We start from the raw sequence: 22,775 nt of genomic DNA on the forward strand, positions 1-22,775 counted from the left end.
ACATTTACCAACAGTTACTGAGTTGTGGACCTGGGTCTTCAGAATCTAAAACTGAGAAAAGGCTGAATTCATTCATATGCAATTTTGGTTGCTAATACATACTTGCCTTATCCAAATAAGCCTATAGATACTTTGGTAATGATTCACCTAATGAGTGCAGACTGTAAAGCACCTGGTTAAATGTAACACAATCCTAGGTTACTATTACTCTTAACTATTTGCGCTTTGATCATACAATGGGTTGTGACTCACTTGTATTTTTTTGCTGTTGCCAGAATCACTGATATTTAAATGATTTGACTTTTTAATACATATTCATATGTTAAGTCACATTGTACTTTTTGAGTTTGTTTATAGTGCCCCTGATTAAGAAATTAAAGCGGGTGAATTTGACTCAAGGTTCCTGCCCTATGATGTGATGACTTATGTGTTTGATATACCTACTTTAAAATCATGTTCTAAATAAAGTACTGCTAGCTAGTATGCATTCAAATAATATTGTGGACCTGTCCCTTCCAATTTCGCAATGTAAAAATAACATGAACACGAGCTGCTGTTCTAACAACTTTTGGCCTTTCAATCACTTAAACTACTATTCCCACAATCCCTTTCACGAATGACACTGACGTCATCGAAAACGTCATGGACTCGTGTGTGTGCATGGTGCTAGACTTGGATTAAAACGTCGACCATATGGAATATATGTCGAAAAGCTGACCATTAAATACGAGGTTTGTATTTTTATGGATTACGATACGTATTTGGAGAAGTGGCAGTATTACATTGCTACATTACTTTCCTAGACGTCTAAAGAAAGCGTGACTGCTAGCTAACTGTTAGCAAGTTTACAACTTTTAGCACGCTAATAATGCTCATTCGTCGTTACTACTATGTAAGACATGCTAGCTAACAAAATATAGTGAGCTGAAATGGTATTTACTTTATCTCACTTTACGTTTTCTGGTGTATTTCCCTAGCTGACTTACCCGTGGTAGTCAGCTATGGTATGTGACTGACACGTAGCTGACGTTAGCTAGCTGAGTCAGAAGATAAGTGAGCCAGTGAGTGACATTTAGCAGCTGAGCAGACTTCCTGCAGCCAACAGATGCATTTAGTAGCTAACTAGCTTATACACAAGCCATTGATGGTCATTTGCCAAATATATAATAAAAGTTCGCTTGCTAGCAACCCTGAGCTCTGATATGTTTCTTATAGCTAATGTCATCATCCGTGTCACAGCCTCTCTGCAGTAGGACAGAATGCTTCGCAGATCCAGGATCAGTGTTCGTCCGAACGTCAGGCCAGCAGGCAGAGGGCCAGCCCCAGCCTCCTCCCAGGACACTCCACCTTCCCAGGAGGCTCCAGCTGCAGTCTCCCAGGCCTCCGAGGACCTTCCCCAGGCAGGGGGCCAGTGCGTGAAGGACACCACCACAACTGCAGTGCTAGAAGCCTCCACAGAGTCCACCACACCCAGAGAGTGAGTGCCAATCGATCAATGGGGAAAGGGGGATACCTAGTCAGTTGTACAACAGAATGCCTTCAACTGAAATGTGTCTAATGCATTTAATTCAACCCCTCTGAATCAGAGAGGTGCATGGGGCTGCCATATTCAACATCCATAATTGAATCAAATGTATTATAGTCGCTTTTACAGCTAAATGTGTAAATGCAGAGGTGTGGCTGTCAGTGACTGTTCTGGAGGTTTATAATCTCTTGTAGGATTTCAAATTTTGTTGTAGAATTGAGAACTACTCAAGGTAACATGGGTTGTACACATGGTTTAAACTAGTCTGGTGAATTAGGCTGTAATACACTTCATTTGTATATGCAGCCATAAGCTAATGCCTGCAAAATCGTGTAAATGTTTAATAAAAATACATTTGAACTTAGTATACCGGTTGTCTGTGCGGTTTGTCCTTCATTTGCTAAAAATCTGAGACAAAATATCCACAGGAAAGTGTTGTTTACCAGATTTTGTTTTTTAGCGAGCCAGTAGGTATATGATTTGGCACCAAGGTAAAGTTTGTTTTGTATTGGATATTTTTTCATTTCGTCAATAGCTTTGAACTAAGCATGCCATGGCAATGAAGTTGTTATATTGTAGAACAATCCACACCTTAATTTAAAAAATCATAATTACAAATTAAAAATGGAAATCTGAAGAAAAAAATAGAAATAAATGAAAAAGTCACACAAAAAAAAGGTCTGGATTGTTTTCCATCCTCCCCTGATTCAGAATGTATCATTTATTGTCACAGTAAATAATACTTTCCTGTTCAGATTTGTCTCACATTTCAAGCGGCTAAAAGACAAACCGCACAGACCACCTGGAGAGTAAGTTTAAATGTAAATGTATTATACATTCTGGCTCATAAGAAACATTTACACAATTTTGCAGCCATTGGCTTCAGGCTGTATATACATATTAATCAGACTAGGTTTAAACTTGGTTTTGCCCCAACAACCATCCACTGACTGTGGTTCAGTGTTGCTCACGTATTAGCTGATTGTCTGCATTGTCTCTGACCCTTTTGTCTTTGGTATAGGGATGGAAAAGACCCAAATGGCGAGGCTTCCAGCAGCACCCCCTCTGCCGGTCTTCAAAGGAGGAAGCGGTTCTCTGTCATGCCAAACCTTGCCAAACCCCGGGTGGCCGCCACCCCAGCCCTCACCCGCTCCTCCCCCAGGACCCCCAAGTCCCCTGTGAAAGCGGGCACTGAGACTCCAGCTCCAACCCCTGAGGCCCCCAGCCAGACAGATTCTGGACCCCCACAGGGCATGAGATCCCCAAGGCGGAGGCCCTCTGGAGGTAGTAGGCAGGCCAAAGGACAGCCCAAACCCAGGCCACTGTCCCCAGCTTCCCCAGGCCCTACAACAACCTCTCTGGGGAATGTGGCAGTGGAGAACTCATCCTCGTCACAACAGACCCCGCAGGCAGCAGGCAAAGGCAGCATCCAATCAGATCTCCTGAAAAAATCACCAATCATTAAAGTTCCATCCATTCCGTTAGAGATGGTCCCATCGTCCTCCCTTCCAGACAAAGAGGGTATCTCAGTATCAGAGAGAGCTAAGACTCTGGTCGCCAGGTCTGTGTCTGGTGGGCTCACCGGGCTGGCACCAGGGAAGTCCAGGCTTAGCAGGTTCCTGAATGACCCAACAGACCTACAGAGGCTGGCTAAGGCCCGGAAGCTCAGAGAGCTGCTGAGACAGGAGATGAACAAGGAGAAGGTGAGATTGGTTTTAGTCTCACTGGTGATCTTTAGTTCAAAGAATAAAGTGATGCTAGAAAGGTTTTGTATAATTTCAGCCAGTAATTTTGAAAGTAGCGCTCACGAGCCAAAACAGATCCCCAGCAATTGTGCACAACTGTATTCAACATCATCCATTTACTCTGTTACGTCCTGATTTCATTTTTTAAAATTAATTAGTATTTTACAAATTCCAATTCGTACAATGTTATTAATTTGTATGTGCTTAAGATCCCGTCAATCTATTTTTGGGGCTGGATAATGTAATCTTGTGAAGCTAACACCATTATGCATGTTTGATAACACACAATCTGCACAGAATGTAGGATTATTATGTTAAACGCTTCTCTAGGCACTGTCAATGTTTGAAGATACCAAGAACTGCAATGAATTAGCATATCTCATACACTCACACGGATTGTGTTTAGATAGCAGAGGTTCTTCAGTTAAACCAGTTGTTGCTGTCACCAAGAGAAGCTGCTAGATGACAACAGAGCACAGTGTTTACTGTCATTGTTTAGATGCTTGCCATGCCACTGAATTTTAACATTGTGATGTTTTGAACGTGCAGAAACGGAGCAAAGCCAAGGTGTGTGTGAGCGAATACACACTAGATCCCTCTAAAATGACCATGAGAGATCTCATCTACTACCTGCCTGATACCAACCCCATGACGTAAGCTTACACCTTCAGTGGGTGTGAGACTTGGGGGGGTGTATTTGTTGGGCACAGTCAGTGTAAATCTATGTTCTATTTTAAAGGTTTTTCTGAGGCGTAAGTTCCCTGTGTTGTGTTTTCCTTCCAGGTCTTATCTGGTAGAGGAACAGAGGGAGAATGAGACTGTCCTCCCACTCACCCCACCAAGAGAAGAGTAAGACCGTATCATGTTCAAGTTTATTTTCCATTTCTAGAAAATATATATTAGGCAGGCAATAAAGTGTGTGAAATATCATCTCACAATGTAACAACCAAGTGAGCTGTGCTATTTAACCCAATTGAAATTATCATCTTTGTCTTGTACAGGTCACCTGAAAGACCCCCAACACCGGAGGCCCCAGCTGAGATAGCCAGCCAGGGAGATGAAGATGAAGATGAGGATGACGATGGGGTGATGGTCCCGCGGGTGAAGGTGGCAGAAGACGGCTCTCTGATCATCGATGAGGAGAGGTCAGCGACGTCTCTGTTTCCTAATTGAAAAGCAATTTTTTGATTTACTTCCTGAATTGACTCACTGATTTGACTGAATTGGACTTCACCCCAATCCTGTTATGTTTGGATGTTACTTAACTTTCTCCCCGTGTGTGTGTGTCCCAGTTTGACGGTGGAGGTCTTGAGGCAGAAAGGGCCCAACCCAGCTGATGATAGAGACCCCATCTTTGAGCGTGGCTCCACAACCACCTACTCAAGCTTCAGGAAGGGGACACACGTCAAGCCCTGGTCCAACAAAGGTCTGTCTGACAACCACTACATGTGTCCAATAGAACTCTACTCTATCCCAATATTTACTTAATCATCAGTTACACCTTAGTTTACCTATGTTTGTGCATGTTGAAACCAAAACTACTAAAACAAAGTCTTTGTGCTGTTTCTTCAGAGACGGACATGTTCTTCCTGGCCATCAGTATGGTGGGAACAGACTTCTCCATGATTGGACAGCTGTTCCCTCACCGCGGTCGCACCGAGATCAAGGTATCACTGATAGTCTTAGCTGTGTAATTTATTATAGTGTTATTCCTGATTTAGCCCCATAAGTAAGGCCCTGTGTTTTGGTTGTTCATGTCACATAACCTGAATTGTAAAGGCACAGGGCTCTATATATATATATATATATACACACACACACACTACTGGACTATATTCAAACTGGAAACCATACATCCTGAGGCCTCATTATTGTAGCTGGGGAATTTAACAAAACAAATTTGAGATCAAGGCTACCTAAATTCTACCAGCATATTTATTGCGCTACACGCATGGGCAATACCCTCGACCACTGCTACTCTAACTTCCATGATGCATACAAAGCCCCTCTCTTCGACAAATCCTACCACGACCTCATCTTGCTCCTACCGTCTTATAGGCAGAAACTCAAACAGCATGTACCAGTGACGAGAACCATTCAATGCTGGTCCGACCAATCGGAAACCACGCTTCAAGATTGTTTTTATCACGTGGACTAGAATATGTTTCGGTCAGCCTCAGAGAACAACATCGTCCTATACGCTGACTTGGTGAGTGCGTTTATAAAGAAGTGCATTGGAGATGATGTACCCACTGTGACTATTAAAACCTACCCTAACCAGAAACCGTGGATGGATGGCGGCAGTCGCACAAAACTGAATGCACAAACCACCGCATTTAACCATGGAAAGAGGTCTGGGAATATGACTGAATATAGACAGTAGCTATTCCCTCCACAAGGCAATAAAACAAGAGAAATGCCAGTACAGGGACAAGGTGGAGTCACAATTCAATGGCTCAGACACATACGTCTCGTATGTGGCAGGGTCTACAGGAAATAACGGACTACAAAAAGAAAACCAGCCACGTCACAGACACCGACATCACGTTTCCAGACAAACTCAACACCTTCTTTGCCCGCTTTGAGGATAATCCAGTGCCACCGTCACGGCCGCTAACAAGGACTGCTCCCCCTCTCATTCTCTGTGGCTGACGTGAGTAAAACATTTAAACCTTGTTGACCTTCGCAAGGCTGCTGGCCCAGACGGCATCCTTAGCCGTGTCCTCAGAGCATGCGCAGACCTGCTGGCAGGTGTGTTTACGGACATATTCAATGCTCCCTATCCCAGTCTGTTGTCCCCACATGCTTCAAGATGGCCACCATTGTTCCTGTACCCAAGAAGGCAAAGATGACTGAATGAAATGACTACCGCCCCGTAACACTCACTTCTGTCATCATGAAGTGCTTTAAGAGACTAGTCAAGGATCATATCACCTCCATCTTACCGGCCACCCTGGACCCACTTCAGTTTGCATACCGCCACTACAGGTCCACAGATGACACAATCACCATCACACTGCACACTGCCCTATCCCATCTGGACAAAAGGAATACCTATGTAAGAATGCTGTTCATTGACTTACAGCTCAGCCTTCAATGCCATAGTACCCTACAAGCTCATCATCAAGCTGGAGGCTTGATGTTCAAGTTTCAGTTTCATTTCAGTTTGTCCGTACAAACTCCCTGTTCACCCACGACTGTGTGGTCATGCACGCCTCCAACTCGATCATCAAGTTTGCAGACTACACAACAGTAGTGGGCTTGATTACCAATAACGACGAGACGGCCTACAGGGAGAAGGTGAGGGCACCCGGAGTGTGGTGTCAGGAAAACAACCTCTCACTCGACGTCAATGAGATGATCGTGGACTTCAGGAAACCGCAGAGAGAGCACCCACCTATCCACATCGAAGGGACAGTAGTGGAGAAGGTGGAAAGTTTTAAGTTCCTCTGCGTACGGACAAACTGAAATGGTCCACCCACACAGACAGTGTGGTGAAGAAGGCGCTATAGTGCCTCTTCAACCTCAGGAGGCTGAAGAAATTTGGCTTGTCACCCAAAACCCTGATAAACTTTGACAGATGCACAATCGAGAGCATCCTGTCGGGCTGTATCACAGCCTGGTACGGCAACTTCACCTCCCTCAACCGTAAGGCTCTCCAGAGGGTAGTGAGGTCTGCACAACACATCACTGGGGGCAAACTACCTGCCCTCCAGGACACGTACACCACCCGATGTCACAGGAAGGCCAAAAAGATCATCAAGGACATCAACCACCCGAGCCACTGCCTGTTCACACTGCTACCATCCAGAAGGCGAGGTCAGTACAGGTGGATCAATGCTGGGACCGACGAACTGAAAAACAGCTTCTGTCTCAAGGCCATCAGACTGTTAAACAGCCATCACTAACATAGAGAGGTGTGCATATTCTCATTCACTCCTTTAGATTTGTGTGTAGTAGGTAGTTGTTGGGGTATTGTTAGATATTACTGCACTGTCGGAACTAGAAGCCCAAGCATTTCGCTACACTCGCATTAACATCTGCTATCCATGTGTATGTTACACTTAAGATTTGATACCATTCAAAAGTTTGGGGTCACTTAGAAATGTCCTTGTTTTCCATGAGAATATACATGAAATAAGATGCAAAGTGAATAGGAAATATAGTAAAGACGTTGACAAGGTTATAAATAATGATTTTTAATTGAAATAATAATTGTGTCCTTGTCACTTTGCTTTCATTAAAGAATCCTCCATTTGCAACAATTATAGCCTTGCAGACCTTTGGCATTGTAGTTGTCAATTTGTTGAGGTAATCTGAAGAGATTTCATCCCATGCTTCCTGAAGCACCTCCCACAAGTTGTTTTGGCTTGATGGGCATGTTTTACGTACCTTACGGTCAAGCTGCTCCCACTACAGCTCCAATAGGGTTGAGATCCGGTGACTGTGCTGGCCCACTCCATTATTGACAGAATACCAGCTGACTGCTTCTTCCTTAAATAGTTATTGCATAGTTTGGAGCTGTGCTTTGGGTCATTGTCCTGTTGTAGGAGGAAATTGGCTCCAATTAAGTGCCGTCCACAGGGTAGGGCATGGCGTTGCAAAATGGAGTGATAGCCTTCCTTCTTTAAGATCCCTTTTACCCTGTACAAATCTCCCACTTTACCACCACCAAAGCATCCCTAGACCATCACATTGCCTCCACTATGCTTGACAGATGGCGTAAAGCACCCCTCCAGCATCTTTCCATTTTTAGCTACACATCAGTCAGAGCGCAGTCAGTCTGATGATAGAATGCCCATTCGTGAATTCTCATCTGAGTGGAGAAGTGCAATTGAAGCATAAAATGTGTCTGATGCCGAGCAGAAATTACAATAAGGAGCATTTTAGGTCTGCGTTTACAAAATGCAGGAAGATATTTATTTTTTCCTGCGGGAAATTCTGCGTTAACGTTCAAGTTTAACTTGGTCGTTATAAGTAAGTGGCTGAATAATTAAGGTAACAGGGCATCATATTGTGTTAGCTTTCTGCCTTGTTTAAGAAGTCAAAGCCCTTTGGATGAGTTATTTGTACAGCTCTCTCTGCTACCCCCCCCCCCCCCCCCTTTTCTGAGCAGAGCAAGCAGGCTTGTTGCCCGAGCGACTTCATTTGCGCTCGTTTGCATATTTAGCTAGCAGCCTCCATGGAAATTCGCCATTACTTGCACTCATTTTGTTAGCATTCTGGTAATGGATGCCCAATGGGCTTTTCTTTTGTGTGTTTTTGGCACCCTCTTGTGTACTAAGTTGCTAATACCATAAAACCCAGGATGAGAAGGACGGTAATGAAGATATGAAGGTCTGGGTACCGCCCAACCCTAAATACTGTAGATTGGGGCTGTAGCACTATACAACTGCACTAGGTTGTGTTACTGCCGGTTTGTAATTTTGTCTCCCATTTCTTGTCTTTCAGAACAAGTTCAAGAAAGAGGAGAGAGCAAACAGCTGGAGGATAGACAAGGCCTTCAGTAAGTTTTGAAACATTTTTCAGAAGGAATTTACCGTTATAGACGTGATTCGGGAATCCAATTCTTCTTGGTCTTTTCTCTGTTCTGACTGCACTGTTGGAGCTAGGAACACAAGCATTTCACTACAGCCGCAATAACATCTGCTATATATGTGTATCTAACCAACAAAAATGTGATTTGATTTAGAGGAGAAACGCAGGCTGGACCATGAGTTCTTCACTAGTCTCCTGGAGAAGATCTTGGCTGCAGAGGCAAAGAGGAACAAAAATAACAAGTCCCCCACAGAGAAGATAAGGATCAAGAAAAAAATCAAACAGAAAGGTAACTAAGATACATTTCCTTGTTTACTACCTATTTGGTCATGTCGGGAGTTCCACCACAAAGTCAATGCCTGAAATTCTCAGTATGGCATCTCTCACCTATGTAATCTGGTGAAATTGTTGTGATTTCTTGAACATTATTCATAGTTAAAAGGTAGTAATGTCTTCAGCCCACGCATTATCCGTCCTTGCTCCCTGTATGAGTCTCAATATCTCTGCTCTCACTGTCCATCAGAAAAGAAAGCAGCAAAGCAGCTGAGCGACGTGGAGGAGGAGGGGTTAGACGCGGAGATGGACACAGAGGAGGTGGAGGGAGAGAAGGAGAACGAGAACGTCTCTAACGAAGGGACCACGCTTTCTTCCGCTCCCACCCCTAAGAGAAAACGCAAAAGTAGGGATGGTGGAGGAGAGTCCTCTCCTGAAGAAGCAAAGGATGGAAAGAAAAAGAAGATTGACCTAATAACAAGTGATCAAGGTGCGGTAGAACTTCCACGACTTCAGTGGTGCTTTTCACAGTAGCCATATAACAAAGTGAAAATATACCAAATCTAGTAACTCATTATTTATCTTACTTACTGCCGTTGTTTCCTCTGCTTCCTCAGAAGAGGCTGGTGTACCTGAAGATTCTGAGGCAGGGCCTCCAGAGAGGTAACACTTGCAGTTTGTAAATGTCAACTATTTTGTTCTTTACATTAAGAGAAAAAGTGTCAAGTGCTGAAATAATTTTTAGACTTCATATTCATCATCTCCAGCACCACCCCAACATCAACATACACTATACATATTATGTGGACACCCTTTCAAATGAGTGATTTCGTCTATTTCAGCCACACCAGTTGCTGACAGGTGTAAAATGGAGCACACAGCCATGCAATCTCCATAGACAAACATTAGCAGTTAAATGGCCTTACTGAAGGGCTCAGTGACTTTCAACGTGGCACCGTCATAGGATGCCACCGTTCCAACATGTCAGTTTGTCAAATGTATGCCCTGCTAGAGCTGCCCCGGTCAACTGGAAGTGCTGTTATTGTGAAGTGGAAACGTTTAGGAGCAACAGTGGCTCAGCCGCGTAGTGGTAGGCGACAAGCTCACAGAACGGGACCCCTGAAGCGCGTAAAAATCGTCTGTCCTTGGTTGCAACACTCTACCGAGTTCCAAACTGCCTCTGGAAGCAATGTCAGCACAAGAATTGCTCGTCGGGATCTTCAAGAAATGGGTTTCCATGGCCGAGCAACCGCAAACTAGCCTAAGATCACCATGTGCAATGCCAAGTGTCGGCTGGAGTGGTGTAAAGCTCTCCGCCGTTGGTCTCTGAAGCAGTGGAACCGCCTGCACAAGGCCCTGACCTCAACCCCATTGAACACCTTTGGGATGAATTGGAACGCTGACTACGAGTCAGGCCTAATCGCCCAACACCAGAGCCCGACCTCACTAATGATCTTGTGGATGAATGGAAGCAAGCCCCCGCAGCAATGCTCCAACATCTAGTGGAAAGCCTTCCCAGAAGAGTGGAGACAGTTATAGCAGCAAAGGGGGGACCAACTCCATATTAATGCCCATGATTTTGGAATGAGATGTTCGACAAACAGGTGTCCATATACTTTTGGTCATGAAGAGTCCTCTATGAAAATAGTGTTTCTATGTTTTGTGTGGAAAAATATAAAGAAAGATAAGTGTTTCTAATGACATCCTCAACCAATTAGTAGGCAATGCCTACTCACAATGGGTTAAAATATCATGATGCACACCGACGTCGTCGTCACTGGAAATACTTATCTTCCTGTATCTAACAGTACATAGAAATGTGCCATTTTCACATATGTTGATGTTGGGGTGGTGCTGGAGATGTTGATTATGAAGTTGAACATTTTTAGAAATGTCCCTTTTTAAAGGCGCAGTATGCAGATATCGCTCTGCCATTTTCAATTTTGCTAAAAGTCTTAGTTTGCCTAATTTCAGTTTTTGTAAAGAATCATTATGCCATCTAAACCCCTGTGAAATATTTTTTAAATAACCAAATATTGTATTTAAAGCTGTTTTGAAGCTGGTGTACAAAACCGAAAGTAAAAGGCATAGAAATAATGTACATAGAACAGATCTACCACTTCTTGGACTTGCTTTCAATGAGCATGACAGATCTATAACTCGCATTCCTATGTGAATTTGGTCAGGTCGCCCAAAATATTACATCTTGTAGATTTAATATTATGATGCATTTTTTATTAGTTCAAAGCAGGCAGAAGGGCCTGTGGAAGCAGCCAATGGACCTGTGGTGATCAAACCAGCCCAGTTGTCCCGTGGCCGATCCCAGAGACCTCTTCCTAACCTGGGTAGGAAGTGGGGCCAGAGGGGCCCCGAGCCCAATACCAAGCCTAACGTTAAAGATGGGGCCACACCTACAGAGGAGGAGAACGCTGAAGAAGGGCTGTCTGAAGAACAGGTAGGTCTTTGTCCTGTGACAAATTTAATCGTAAATGTTTGTAACATTCTATAAACCCTAAGACTGTTGTCTGAACCTCAGTAGCTGAAAAGTAGTTGAGTGTCTGTGTGGTCCAACCTCTACCGTAACTTACTTTCAGGTAGATAAAGATTCTTCCCCTTCAGTCAGTCAAAAGGAGAAGAAGAAAGCTGGTAAACTCTCTTCATCTGAGGAAGAGGAGGAAGAAGCCAGCGATAAACCCATCAAACCCACCAGGTACACACGCACACTGATCCTACATAACTGAAGAGGGTCACAGCCACAGATGGCAGTAAAACTAACTATGTTAATGTATTTCAGGTATGGCAGAATACCCAAAAAGACACAGCTCTTGAATTACCCTGCAAAGGAGGATGGCGACTCGCCCTCAGACTCTGCCCCCACTCCCGCCTCAGACGGATCCCCCCCCACCATGCCCAAATCCAAACCAGCTACCAGGAGGGCCAAAATCAAACCTGGCCCAGCCCTGCCAGGTAGGATGGGCCAATCAGCGGCTAGGAAATCCAAGCTGGTCACCCTCAGGGCGTCCCAGTCTGAAGATGAGGATGAAGATGAGGAAGAAGTAGCATGGAGAGAGGAGGCGCAGGCCGAGGAGGACACCCACAATCCCACAAGCCCAGAGGAGGAGAATCAGGCACCTGCGTTCATTCCCATGAGCCTTCGCTCGCCACAACCTGTCGCCACAGAGGTTGAGGAGACCATGGAAGAGGTGAAAGGGGTGACACACTTACCATTTTCACACTACTGAGCTTAGCTGTAATGCACTGGCCTGGTTACACATCCCCTTTAATTGCTCCACCATAATTGCACCATAGTTGCTGGAAGGGTCCATGTGTAAAGAACAAATCTGAGCCACTATGGAATGTGTTGGCTCAATGCTTTGAAAAAGGTTATTCTACTGTCCCGGGGATCTAGATCCTACATAATGGATCTATTTGTAATTACTTTTAGGTTATTTTATTATTATTTTATCCAGTCACAGTTGCATCCCATTGGTTTACCCATTTAATTCACTCTCCGACCTGCTATTCACAAAGCCGCTTTAGTTGTCCTACACGTTGGAAACCAGGCACAACCGACCCGATGTATGTCTTTTCATTCATTTATTTATCATGCATGGTTTTTCTATCCTGTAACCTCCCTTCCATCCTGTCATCCTCTACCCCGCTCACAGCTCGATATCTCCGTCAACGTGCCTGATGTCCTGGGTATTTCCCATGATGCATTCTGCCCTGACTCGTCATGCGAGCGGGCACAGGGTGGTGAAATGGGCACAGTGCCCTGTGAACATCAGTTGGACCTGTTAGTAGTAAGTCATCATGTGCCCTGTCCTGTCTGTCTACCATCCCTCCTTCATCCATGTTTTTGACCAACATTTTGTCATCAATAGCTAGGTTTCCATCCAATTAGTGACAGATTTTTAGGTGAAAATTCTCAAATCTGCATTAAAAAAATATATAAGCATTTTCCTACCAGAGATGTTTCAATCAAACAGACTTATTGCGGATAAAAGGCTGTGTGTGATGACATAGTGCACATAAAAATAACTTTTTACGGTTAAATTCCCAAGTGCCCGGGGGGGGGGGGGGAAACAAGTAAAATGGGTTTACATCGCCTTTTCAACTCTACTGACGGTTCAGTCGCAAAAAAAAAAAAAAGAGTTATATACCAACTGTGCCCACTCTAGTCTTGTCACAAGCGCTCCAGCCAACAGCTCGCAGATACAGTGTGGGTCACCTCCCAACATTAGGGGATTTTTATTTGTCAAAACGGCAGCCAAGCATCGATCATCATGTCACCAGAATAAGTCCCTCGATATTTATGGGAAAGGAGCATCAAACTCATCACTGCACTTTCACCACCCTGTGAAGTTCATTTCATCTGTAGCCTAATAAACTGCATGCTTGGTAGTGGGAGGACAACGCATCATCGCGTGACTCAAGTTTACTATGTTCTGATGGTTATTATATTATTATTTGCGCATTAAGGCGGTTCTCACCGCCATTTCTCACATAATACATTTTCCAGACACTAAAAGATGTCGAACGAACGAATTCTCAACATTTCTGAAATTGTACCAGCATTTACGGTTTCCATCAGTCCGTTCGTGACTTTTTTCATGTGTCAGGCAATTCATCCGTATTAAATGGTTGGGTAGAAATCTGGTTATAGTTTCACATTTGAGATTCAGTATATAGCACCTTTCAGAAGTTCTCGGTGTTAAATTGAAATCACTGGGTCAAGCATCCAATTGGGTCAAGCACGGCTGCTGTTTTGCTCCAGATTCTGTCTATGTTATGAGGACTAATGTTTTTGTTTTCTTCGTTCTAGGATGTGATAGACTTCCTGTCTCCAGATAACATGGAAGGTAGGTTGGTCCTTTCAAGAGCTGATATCTATTGTATCCTCTTAAGTAAAAAAAAAAATATACAAAATATAAACGCTCTCCCTCACACCACTAACTATTGAATGTTCATCTGTTTCTCTTCTCCTCTCCCCTCTGTGTTCCAGTATCTGAGGAGAGCTACAACGAGGCAGCTAGAACCCTTCTGGCCATCGGCAACCTCACCCACCTGTCTCAGGCGGCTGAGGCCTTCACTGCCGAAGCAGATGATATCATCACGGAAGAACGTTCCAATGAGGACCAACTGTACCAGATGACACCACAGCCCACTGACCAATCACAAACTAGCACCATTCCTTCTGAATCTCTTAGGGTCACTGAGGCATCACGAATCGCTGAGGATTCTGTACCTGTTGCCTCGTCAACAACAGCCTCTGTTCCTGTCACCACGACAACAGCCTCTATCCCAGGCTCCAAAATAACAGCCTGTGTCATAATTACCACGGAAACAGCCTCAGTCCCAGTCACCACGACAACATCCTCTCCTCCAGTCACCTTGACAACAACGGCCTCTATTCGAGTCACCACATCAACGGCATCTGTCCCAGTGCCTCAGAGCAGTGATACGCCCGATCTAGAAACTTCACCCATAGAGGGGCCTCTCAGAGAGATGGAGGGGACTGATATTGGACATGAATCAGGTTCTGAAGTGTCAGAGGGCTCAGAGCAACAGACAACCTCACAGAGCAGGAGGAGCCACTTCCCTAAGGTCAAACCCAACCTGGGACGGGCTGCCAGGACCACACAACCCAAACAGACGACCACTACACTGTCAGAACCAACACAGACTACCACCACACTGTCAGAACCACCACAGACTACCACCACACTGTCAGAACCACCACTTGAGCCTATGCTGAATATCACCACAACCTCAGAACCACAGCCTTCCATGATTATCACCATAGAGCCACCACTGCCTACTGAGAGTATTAACACAGAGTCAGAAACGCAGCCCAAACAGAGAACTACCACACACTCAAAATCACAAACCACCACCACACACTCCAAGCACCAGCCCACCACAAATATTATCCCACACTCAGGACCACAGCCCAGTCAGAGAACCAGAGTAGCGCATTCAAAACCACAGCCTACATTGAATACCACCACACAGTCAGAACCACCCCAGCCCACACTAAATTCCACCACAAACACACTCTCAAAACAACAATCAACACAGAGTACCACCATACTCTCACAACCACATCCCACCCCAAGCCTTGAGCAGCCAGGTCCAGTTACACTCAGACCCATAGTCCCAGAGTCACCTCTGAGGTCATCAGAAGAGGTGAAAGGTCACGATGGCCGTAAGCGAAATACTTCCTCTTCCCTCAGTGCTGGAGGGTCCCAGTCAGGGACATCAAACTCAGACGAGCCCAAACAGACAGGTCCCCCAACCCGCAGGGCCCGTTTACCTAAACCCAAACCCAACTTGGGTTGCACCGCCAAAGCCACTACACGCTCTGCAGTCCAGGTACCAGAAAGCAGGCCAAGCCCTGAAGTCCAGACACCAGAGGAAGCTGATGAGGTTCCCATGGAAATACAACAGATCCACCAAGTCGTCCCCCTTTCTGACATCATCGATACGACCCAGGTAAGGCTTTTATAAATATCAGCTATTGGTTTAGCCTAAATGCTATTTATAATTGAATGTGTTTAACAAAGATGTCTGATTGTGTTGCAGTTGCATTACCTGTGTGTGTGTGTGTGATTTTATTCATAGGAGGAAATACAACAGATTCACCAAGTCATCCCTCATCCACCCATAGAGGAGGGGCCTCTCAGACAGAGGGAGGGGACTGATATTGGACACGCCTCTCAGGTGGAATCAGGTTCTGAAGTGTCAGAGGGCTCAGAGCAACAGACAACCTCACAGACCAGGAGGAGCCACTTCCCTAAGGTCAAACCCAATCTGGGACGGGCTGCCAGGACCACACAACCCAAACAGACTACCACCACACTGTCAGAACCACCACAGACTACCACCACACTCTCAGAACCACAGCCCATTCAGAGAACCAGAGGAGCGCATTCAAAACCACAGCCTACATTGAATACCACCACACAGTCAGAACCACCCCAGCCCACACTAACTTCCACCACAAACACACTCTCAAAACAACAATCAACACAGAGTACCACCATACTCTCACAACCACATCCCACCCCAAGCCTTGAGCAGCCAGGTCCAGTTACACTCAGACCCATAGTCCCAGAGTCACCTCTGAGGTCATCAGAAGAGGTGAAAGGTCACGATGGCCGTAAGCGAAATACTTCCTCTTCCCTCAGTGCTGGAGGGTCCCAGTCAGGGACATCAAACTCAGACGAGCCCAAACAGACAGGTCCCCCAACCCGCAGGGCCCGTTTACCTAAACCCAAACCCAACTTGGGTTGCACCGCCAAAGCCGCAACATGCTCTGCAGTCCAGGCACCAGATGTGGCTTCCAGACCCAAATCTGAGGTCCAGAGATTAGATACTGGACCCTGCCCTAAAGTCCAGAAACCAGAGGAAGCTGATGAGGTTCCCATGGAAATACAACAGATCCACCAAGTCGTCCCCCTTTCTGACATCATCGATACGACCCAGGTAAGGCTTTTATAAATATCAGCTGTTGGTTTAGCCTAAATGCTATTTATAATTTAATGTGTTCCAACAAATATGTCTGATTGTGTTACAGTTGCATTACGTGTGTGTGTGTGTGTGTGTGTGTTTGTGTGTGTGTGTGTGTGTGTGATTTTATTCATAGGAGGAAATACAACAGATTCACCAAGTCATCCCTCATCCACCCATAGAGGGGCCTCTCAGACAGAGGGAGGGGACTGATATTGGACACACCTCTCAGGTGGAATCAGGTTCTGAAGTGTCAGGGGGCTCAGAGCAACAGACAACCTCAAAGAGCAGGAGGAGCCACTTCCCTAAGGTCAAACCCAACCTGGGACGGGCTTCCAGGACCACACAACCCAAACAGACGACCACTACACTGTCAGAACCAACACAGACTACCACCACACTGTCAGAACCACCACAGACTACCACCACACTGTTAGAACCACCACTAGATTCTATGCTGAATATCACCACAACCTCAGAACCACAACCTTCCATGATTATCACCATAGAGCCACCACTGCCTACTGAGAGTATTAACACAGAGTCAGAAACGCAGCCCAAACAGAGAACTACCACACACTCAAAATCACAAACCACCACCACACACTCCAAGCACCAGCCCACCACAAATATTATCCCACACTCAGGACCACAGCCCAGTCAGAGAACCAGAGTAGCGCATTCAAAACCACAGCCTACATTGAATACCACCACACAGTCAGAACCACCCCAGCCCACACTACATTCTACCACAAACACACTCTCAAAACAGCCATCTACACAGAGTAACACCATACTCTCACAACCACAGCCCATCCCGAGCCTTGAGCAGCCAGGTCCAGTTACACTCAGACCCATAGTCCCAGAGTCACCTCTGAGGTCATCAGAAGAGGTGAAAGGTCACGATGGCCGTAAGGGAAATACTTCCTCTTCCCTCAGTGCTGGAGGGTCCCAGTCAAGGACATCAAACTCAGACGAGCCCAAACAGACAGGTCCCCCAACCCGCAGGGCCCGTTTACCTAAACCCAAACCCAACTTGGGTTGCACCGCCAAAGCCACTACACGCTCTGCAGTCCAGGTACCAGAAAGCAGGCCAAGCCCTGAAGTCCAGACACCAGAGGAAGCTGATGAGGTTCCCATTGAAATACAACAGATCCACCAAGTTTTCCCCCTTTGTGACATCATCGATACGACCCAGGTAAGGCTTTTATAAATATCAGCTATTGGTTTAGCCTAAATGCTATTTATAATGGAATGTGTTTAACAAAGATGTCTGATTGTGTTGCAGTTGCATTACCACAGTGTGTTTTTAAAGGGTGTGTATGATTTTATTCATAGGAGGAAATACAACAGATTCACCAAGTCATCCCTCATCCACCCATAGAGGAGGGGCCTCTCAGACAGAGGGAGGGGACTGATATTGGACACGCCTCTCAGGTGGAATCAGGTTCTGAAGTGTCAGAGGGCTCAGAGCAACAGACAACCTCACAGACCAGGAGGAGCCACTTCCCTAAGGTCAAACCCAACCTGGGACGGGCTGCTAGGACCACACAAACCAAACCCCAACAGACTACCACCACACTGTCAGAACCACCACAGACTACCACCACACTCTCAGAACCACAGCCCATTCAGAGAACCAGAGGAGCGCATTCAAAACCACAGCCTGCATTGAATACCACCACACAGTCAGAACCACTCCAGCCCACACTAAATTCCAGCACAAACACACTCTCAAAACAACAATCCACACAGAGTACCACCATACTCTCACAACCACAGCCCACCTCAAGCCTTGAGCAGCCAGGTCCAGTTACACTCAGACCCATAGTCCCAGAGTCACCTCTGAGGTCATCAGAAGAGGTGAAAGGTCACGATGGCCCTAAGGAAAATAGTTCATCTTCCTTCAGTGCTGGAGGGTCCCAGTCAGCGACATCAGACTCGGAACAGCCCAAACAGACAGGTCCCCCAACCAGGAGGGCCCGTTTACCTAAACCCAAACCCAACTTGGGTCTCACCGCCAGAGCCGCTACGCGCTCTGCAGTCCAGGTACCAGAAAGCAGGCCAAGCCCTGAAGTCCAGACACCAGAGGAAGCTGATGAGGTTCCCATGGAAATACAACAGATCCACCAAGTCTCCCCCCTTTGTGACATCATCGATACGACCCAGGTAAGGCTATTATAAATGTCAGCTATTGGTTTAGCCGGTTGCATTACCCCAGTGTGTTTTTAAAGTCTCTGATCTGTGTGTGTGGTGTTTGTATTCATAGGAGGAAATGGAACAGATTCACCAAGTCATCTCTCTTACTGACGTCATTGATTCTACCCAGGTAATTCATTGTATTCCTACCCGAAGATATCTGGTTGCGTGTAGAAATGTGCTCCTAAGATATGCGTCTCATCTGTGTGTGTCCGACGTTTATATTCACAGGGCGATATGTCTGTCTTTACGGAGGGAAGCTTTTTCTCGCAACAAAGTGATGCTGTCTTCATACAGCACTCAGAAACGTGTGTGTCGACTGCTCCGTTGGACCAGACCCAGTCAGACCCGGATGAACCTATATTCATCCTCTCCCTGACTGAAATCCCAGTGCTCCCCGCAGGGGAGGAGAGTGGCTGCACATCCCAGACCCTCTCTGAGCCTTTCCTTTTTCTACCAGACGCAGGCGCTCAACTGCAGCAGAGGTTAGTGCCTGTCAGTCATCACTAACCCCTTTTCCACTCAGTCCCCACCCCCCCAAATGCAATTTTTTCCCCAAATGAATGTACATTTTCTCCTCTCTCCCCCTCATTCTTTCTCTCTTTCGTCCCTCTTTTGTGCACTCTGTCCCTTCACCTTACATATCCTTCTCCTCTCCTTCAGCAGTGATATTGTTGCCCCCGGAGGTGGTTTGGAGAAAGGGAATGCTGGTGTCCTTTGTGAAGTCCCTGAGCCTATGTCAGTGGATGAGGTCCTTCCTCAATCCTCATACACCAGTATCAAGGAAGTGGAGTCTGGCTCCACGGCGGGTCCAGTAGGTGTGTGTGCCTCGGCCAAACCCTCAGAAGACTCCATGGCTGATGCAGAGACTAGTGAGGACACGCATCCTCCTTCTAAGAAGAGGAAAGCGCCAGAGAGAGCCAGGAGAGGTGGGCACAGAGTACACCGTAGTGCATATAATACAATGTGTAGAACACTTACTCTCCATCGTCTGTTTGTTCGTTCATTCATTCGATTCAGTTCATTCATCCGTCCATCCATTTTATTGTGTAAAATTCTCCTAATATAATTCTGTCTCTGCTTGTGCGAAGTAGACAAACTGCAGGTGAGACCTAACACTGCAGTAAGGGAACAGACCAGTTGTTCGGCCCCTGCCAAGGAGGCTGTGTCACCCATTACCCCAGACCAGACACCCTCTTTGACCACTACCACCCTAGACACTTACCACCTCACTGCCTCCAGTCCCCTGGCCCAGCCAGGCTCCTCCGTCACGGGAACTGCATCACAGCAGGGGACTGTGGGCTGTTTCGATCGTACAGAGACCGAGCACACGGCGACTGGAGGGGAGGACAATAGTTCAGGGGCGGAGTCTCAGGCTGCCCGTCAAATTACACCGCTGGCTATGAGTGGCCCCTTGAGCAGGTGATTTGTCTGAAATGCATTCGTTCTTATACCTGTCACTCTCTATCTCCCCCTGTTTGTACTATCTATTAGTTATGAACTCCTCAATTAAAGATTAAGTCATTAGTAGCTCAAAGGACCTGCTGTTGTATTATAGTTAATTGACAGGACACATTCGATTGTCTTCCATTGATTCGATTGATTAGGAGTGTTAATAATTATTGATTTTAAATCTTTTGTATGTTCCTTCCCCCTACAGGCCTGGTAGGAGACCCAGAGGATTCCTGTCTTTCATGTCCAATAAGAACGCCTCCCCTGTAGCTGCCCCCCCCCGAGGTACCAGAGCAGCCGCTCGGAGGCCCCAGGTCAACACCACCCGCCCAGGGGGGAAACGGGCTGCTAACGAACCTTCCACCACAACCAGAACCATGCCTTCACCTTCCATAATGCATTACACCACCACCCCCACTAGGGCCACCAGAACCACCACTAAGCCAGATTTTTCCACCAGGGTGACTCAGGAAAAACCCTCTGATGCCCTGGCCTTACACTCAAACCCAGAGCCCAGTACTTCCCTGTGTACTACAGCTACTGAGGTAAAGAGATGGACAACATCTGGTGATACAGTATTTTACCTATGAACTTTGCAAAAAACCTACTGTTGTGGGTATGACCTTGTATTTTTTGGGGTTTTAAATGATGAGAAACAGAACCCTCATTGTACTCCTGTCCCTCTCTCTCCCGCGCTCTCTCCCTCCCCATCTCTCTCCACCAGTCCTCTCAGGTGCCAGCCGCCCAGCCCAGTGCGTCTCCCTGTGTGGACAGCGGTTCAGCAGACGAGGAACCCATCAACGTGTCCCAGTACTTCTTCAGTGACATCTTCACCGAGGTCGAGGAGAATGAGGGATGAGAGACGGAGGAAGGGAAAGGAGATCAAAAAGGCACTCTTTGACTCTTTGTTTGAATCAAACTGGAGAACAAAATGTTAAATACTTAAGAAAACATGTTTTTGTATTTACCACTGAAATTACGTTTCTGCTTGCTTGTGTTTATGCGAACAAGGTTTCATGCTTGCAGCGAACAGATTTGGTCACAAGATGGCAACAGTGAAACCAAACTAGGGATTATTGCTCTTCAAATTTTGGGGGGGACCAAACTGGCACGCCTTTAAGCTACTTTCCTATATTGAATGATTACGTTTTTTGGGCTATTTTACCCCAATCATATCATCTAGCCTATTGAGTAATCTATTCATTCTAATAACATATTTATATTTATTTGGTTTACATTTTTTCAAACCACACCAAGCCAGACATTCATGATCATTTCCCTCTATCTGCAAGAAGGAGAATACTTGAAATCAGTGTCAACTCACTCTACTACAGGGACTTTCACATTCAAATTTGTGTTCTTATTTGAAATATTGTTTACATAGGTAGCCATTGTCTAAACATGAGCATTGTGTGTATATATGTTTATTATAATTTAGATCTGATATATTGGAGGGGTATGTATCCTTAACATTTACTTTGGTTTTTCACTCTTCATGCATGAACAAGACCCAGCTTTGCAGCTTTGAGGGACAGCACAGCAATGTCTCTTTATTTCATGCTCCCTGAAGATACAGGAAATATAATTTCAAATGGCGCTCGAACAGAATCCTCTAGTTTAATCCATGTACAGTGCACAGATCATGAGTCCAATTTCAGTTCTCAATTATTGATTATGTTCTGCAGTCACTGTTGGTTCAAACTAACATAGCTGTTCTGTAGCTCATGTAAAATATGTGAATAAAGTTTTCTACGTTAACGTCTACTTTGTTTCATGTGTTGCGATAACAGATGAGAAAATAACATTTGATAAGTAGGCCTTGTCGCCTTTTTATGGGCCTTAAGCGAGATTTAGCTGCCCAACTTGCAGGAAAAAAAGTTTTAGTGCCTCCACTTAGCAGTGGGTAATTTTTCAGTTAAGAACAAATTGTTATTTTACAATGATGGCCTAACCCGGACGACGCTGGGCCAATTGTGTGGCGACCTATGGGACGCCCGATCACAGCTGGTTGTGATACAGCCCAGGATCGAACCAGGGTCTGTAGTGACGCCTCTAGCACTGAGATGCAGTGCCTTAGATCGCTGCGCCACTCAGGTGCCCTTGATTTATGCCAAATGCATATGATATCAGTGTGAGAGTGAATAACAATCGATGGGGAGTTCAGTCCCCCTGAGCATATGCCCTGCGGTCCGGATGGTAATTTTGTTATGATTACCTACCAATTTAAGAAGTGTTAGCTGACATGTGCTAATTGAGTGACTGACAAAACAAGTGGGAAACTGCTTATGTACTACCACATTTTTTAATTGCACCTTGTGTTTTCTACTTTTCTAATTCTCAGCAGTACTTTAAGAACCTGACTGGGTTCCTGAGGTTTTTTGGTCTGGGTCCCCTAGCGGCCAAGGGGCCCTACGCTCAGCTCGTAGGGAGAGGTGGCTTTGCCGAGGCCGACTTGAAAGTGAGAATGTAGTGCTCTGTTTTGACATTGGTCTTCTGTCAGTTGACCAGCAGGAGGCAGTCAAGCTGCACAA

The 22,775-nt window shown here is 45.7% G+C and overlaps 1 protein-coding gene across 4 annotated transcripts; it reads left to right on the forward strand.

Annotated features, from left to right (window-relative positions):
• The first annotated feature begins 479 nt into the window (after window positions 1–479).
• On the forward strand, window positions 480–22,008 carry LOC115126890 (transcription factor TFIIIB component B'' homolog). 4 transcript variants are annotated; one of them, XM_029656530.2, is made up of 27 exons: window positions 480–731; window positions 1,216–1,477; window positions 2,547–3,228; window positions 3,820–3,923; window positions 4,054–4,119; window positions 4,272–4,415; window positions 4,563–4,696; window positions 4,843–4,937; window positions 8,722–8,776; window positions 8,963–9,097; window positions 9,332–9,571; window positions 9,699–9,744; window positions 11,323–11,536; window positions 11,676–11,791; window positions 11,876–12,284; window positions 12,750–12,884; window positions 13,907–13,943; window positions 14,087–15,576; window positions 15,706–16,569; window positions 16,730–17,791; window positions 17,932–18,762; window positions 18,863–18,922; window positions 19,024–19,277; window positions 19,456–19,721; window positions 19,884–20,214; window positions 20,453–20,789; window positions 20,969–22,008. In XM_029656530.2, the coding sequence occupies exons 2-27, from the start codon at window positions 1,260–1,262 to the stop codon at window positions 21,101–21,103; spliced, it is 8,460 nt and encodes a 2,819-aa protein (XP_029512390.2). In that variant the 5' UTR covers window positions 480–731; window positions 1,216–1,259; the 3' UTR covers window positions 21,104–22,008. The 4 variants fall into 4 exon arrangements, with proteins under 4 accessions (XP_029512390.2, XP_029512382.2, XP_064873704.1 ...); XM_029656522.2 differs by having other exon boundaries at window positions 1,240–1,477; XM_065017632.1 differs by having other exon boundaries at window positions 1,240–1,477; window positions 19,887–20,214.
• The last annotated feature ends 767 nt before the right edge of the window (window positions 22,009–22,775 follow it).

This window comes from Oncorhynchus nerka, linkage group LG4, assembly GCF_034236695.1.
Source record: "Oncorhynchus nerka isolate Pitt River linkage group LG4, Oner_Uvic_2.0, whole genome shotgun sequence".
Classification (NCBI taxonomy): domain Eukaryota; kingdom Metazoa; phylum Chordata; class Actinopteri; order Salmoniformes; family Salmonidae; genus Oncorhynchus; species Oncorhynchus nerka.

Bases quoted from the DNA above. Each gene is read 5' to 3' on its own strand.
- LOC115126890 (XM_029656530.2), top strand. From the start codon at position 1,260: ATGCTTCGCAGATCCAGGATCAGTGTTCGTCCGAACGTCAGGCCAGCA. The intron at 13,944-14,086 runs GTAGGTTGGTCC...TCTGTGTTCCAG, and splicing joins GTCTCCAGATAACATGGAAG to TATCTGAGGAGAGCTACAAC. The intron at 20,215-20,452 runs GTGATTTGTCTG...TTCCCCCTACAG, and splicing joins ATGAGTGGCCCCTTGAGCAG to GCCTGGTAGGAGACCCAGAG.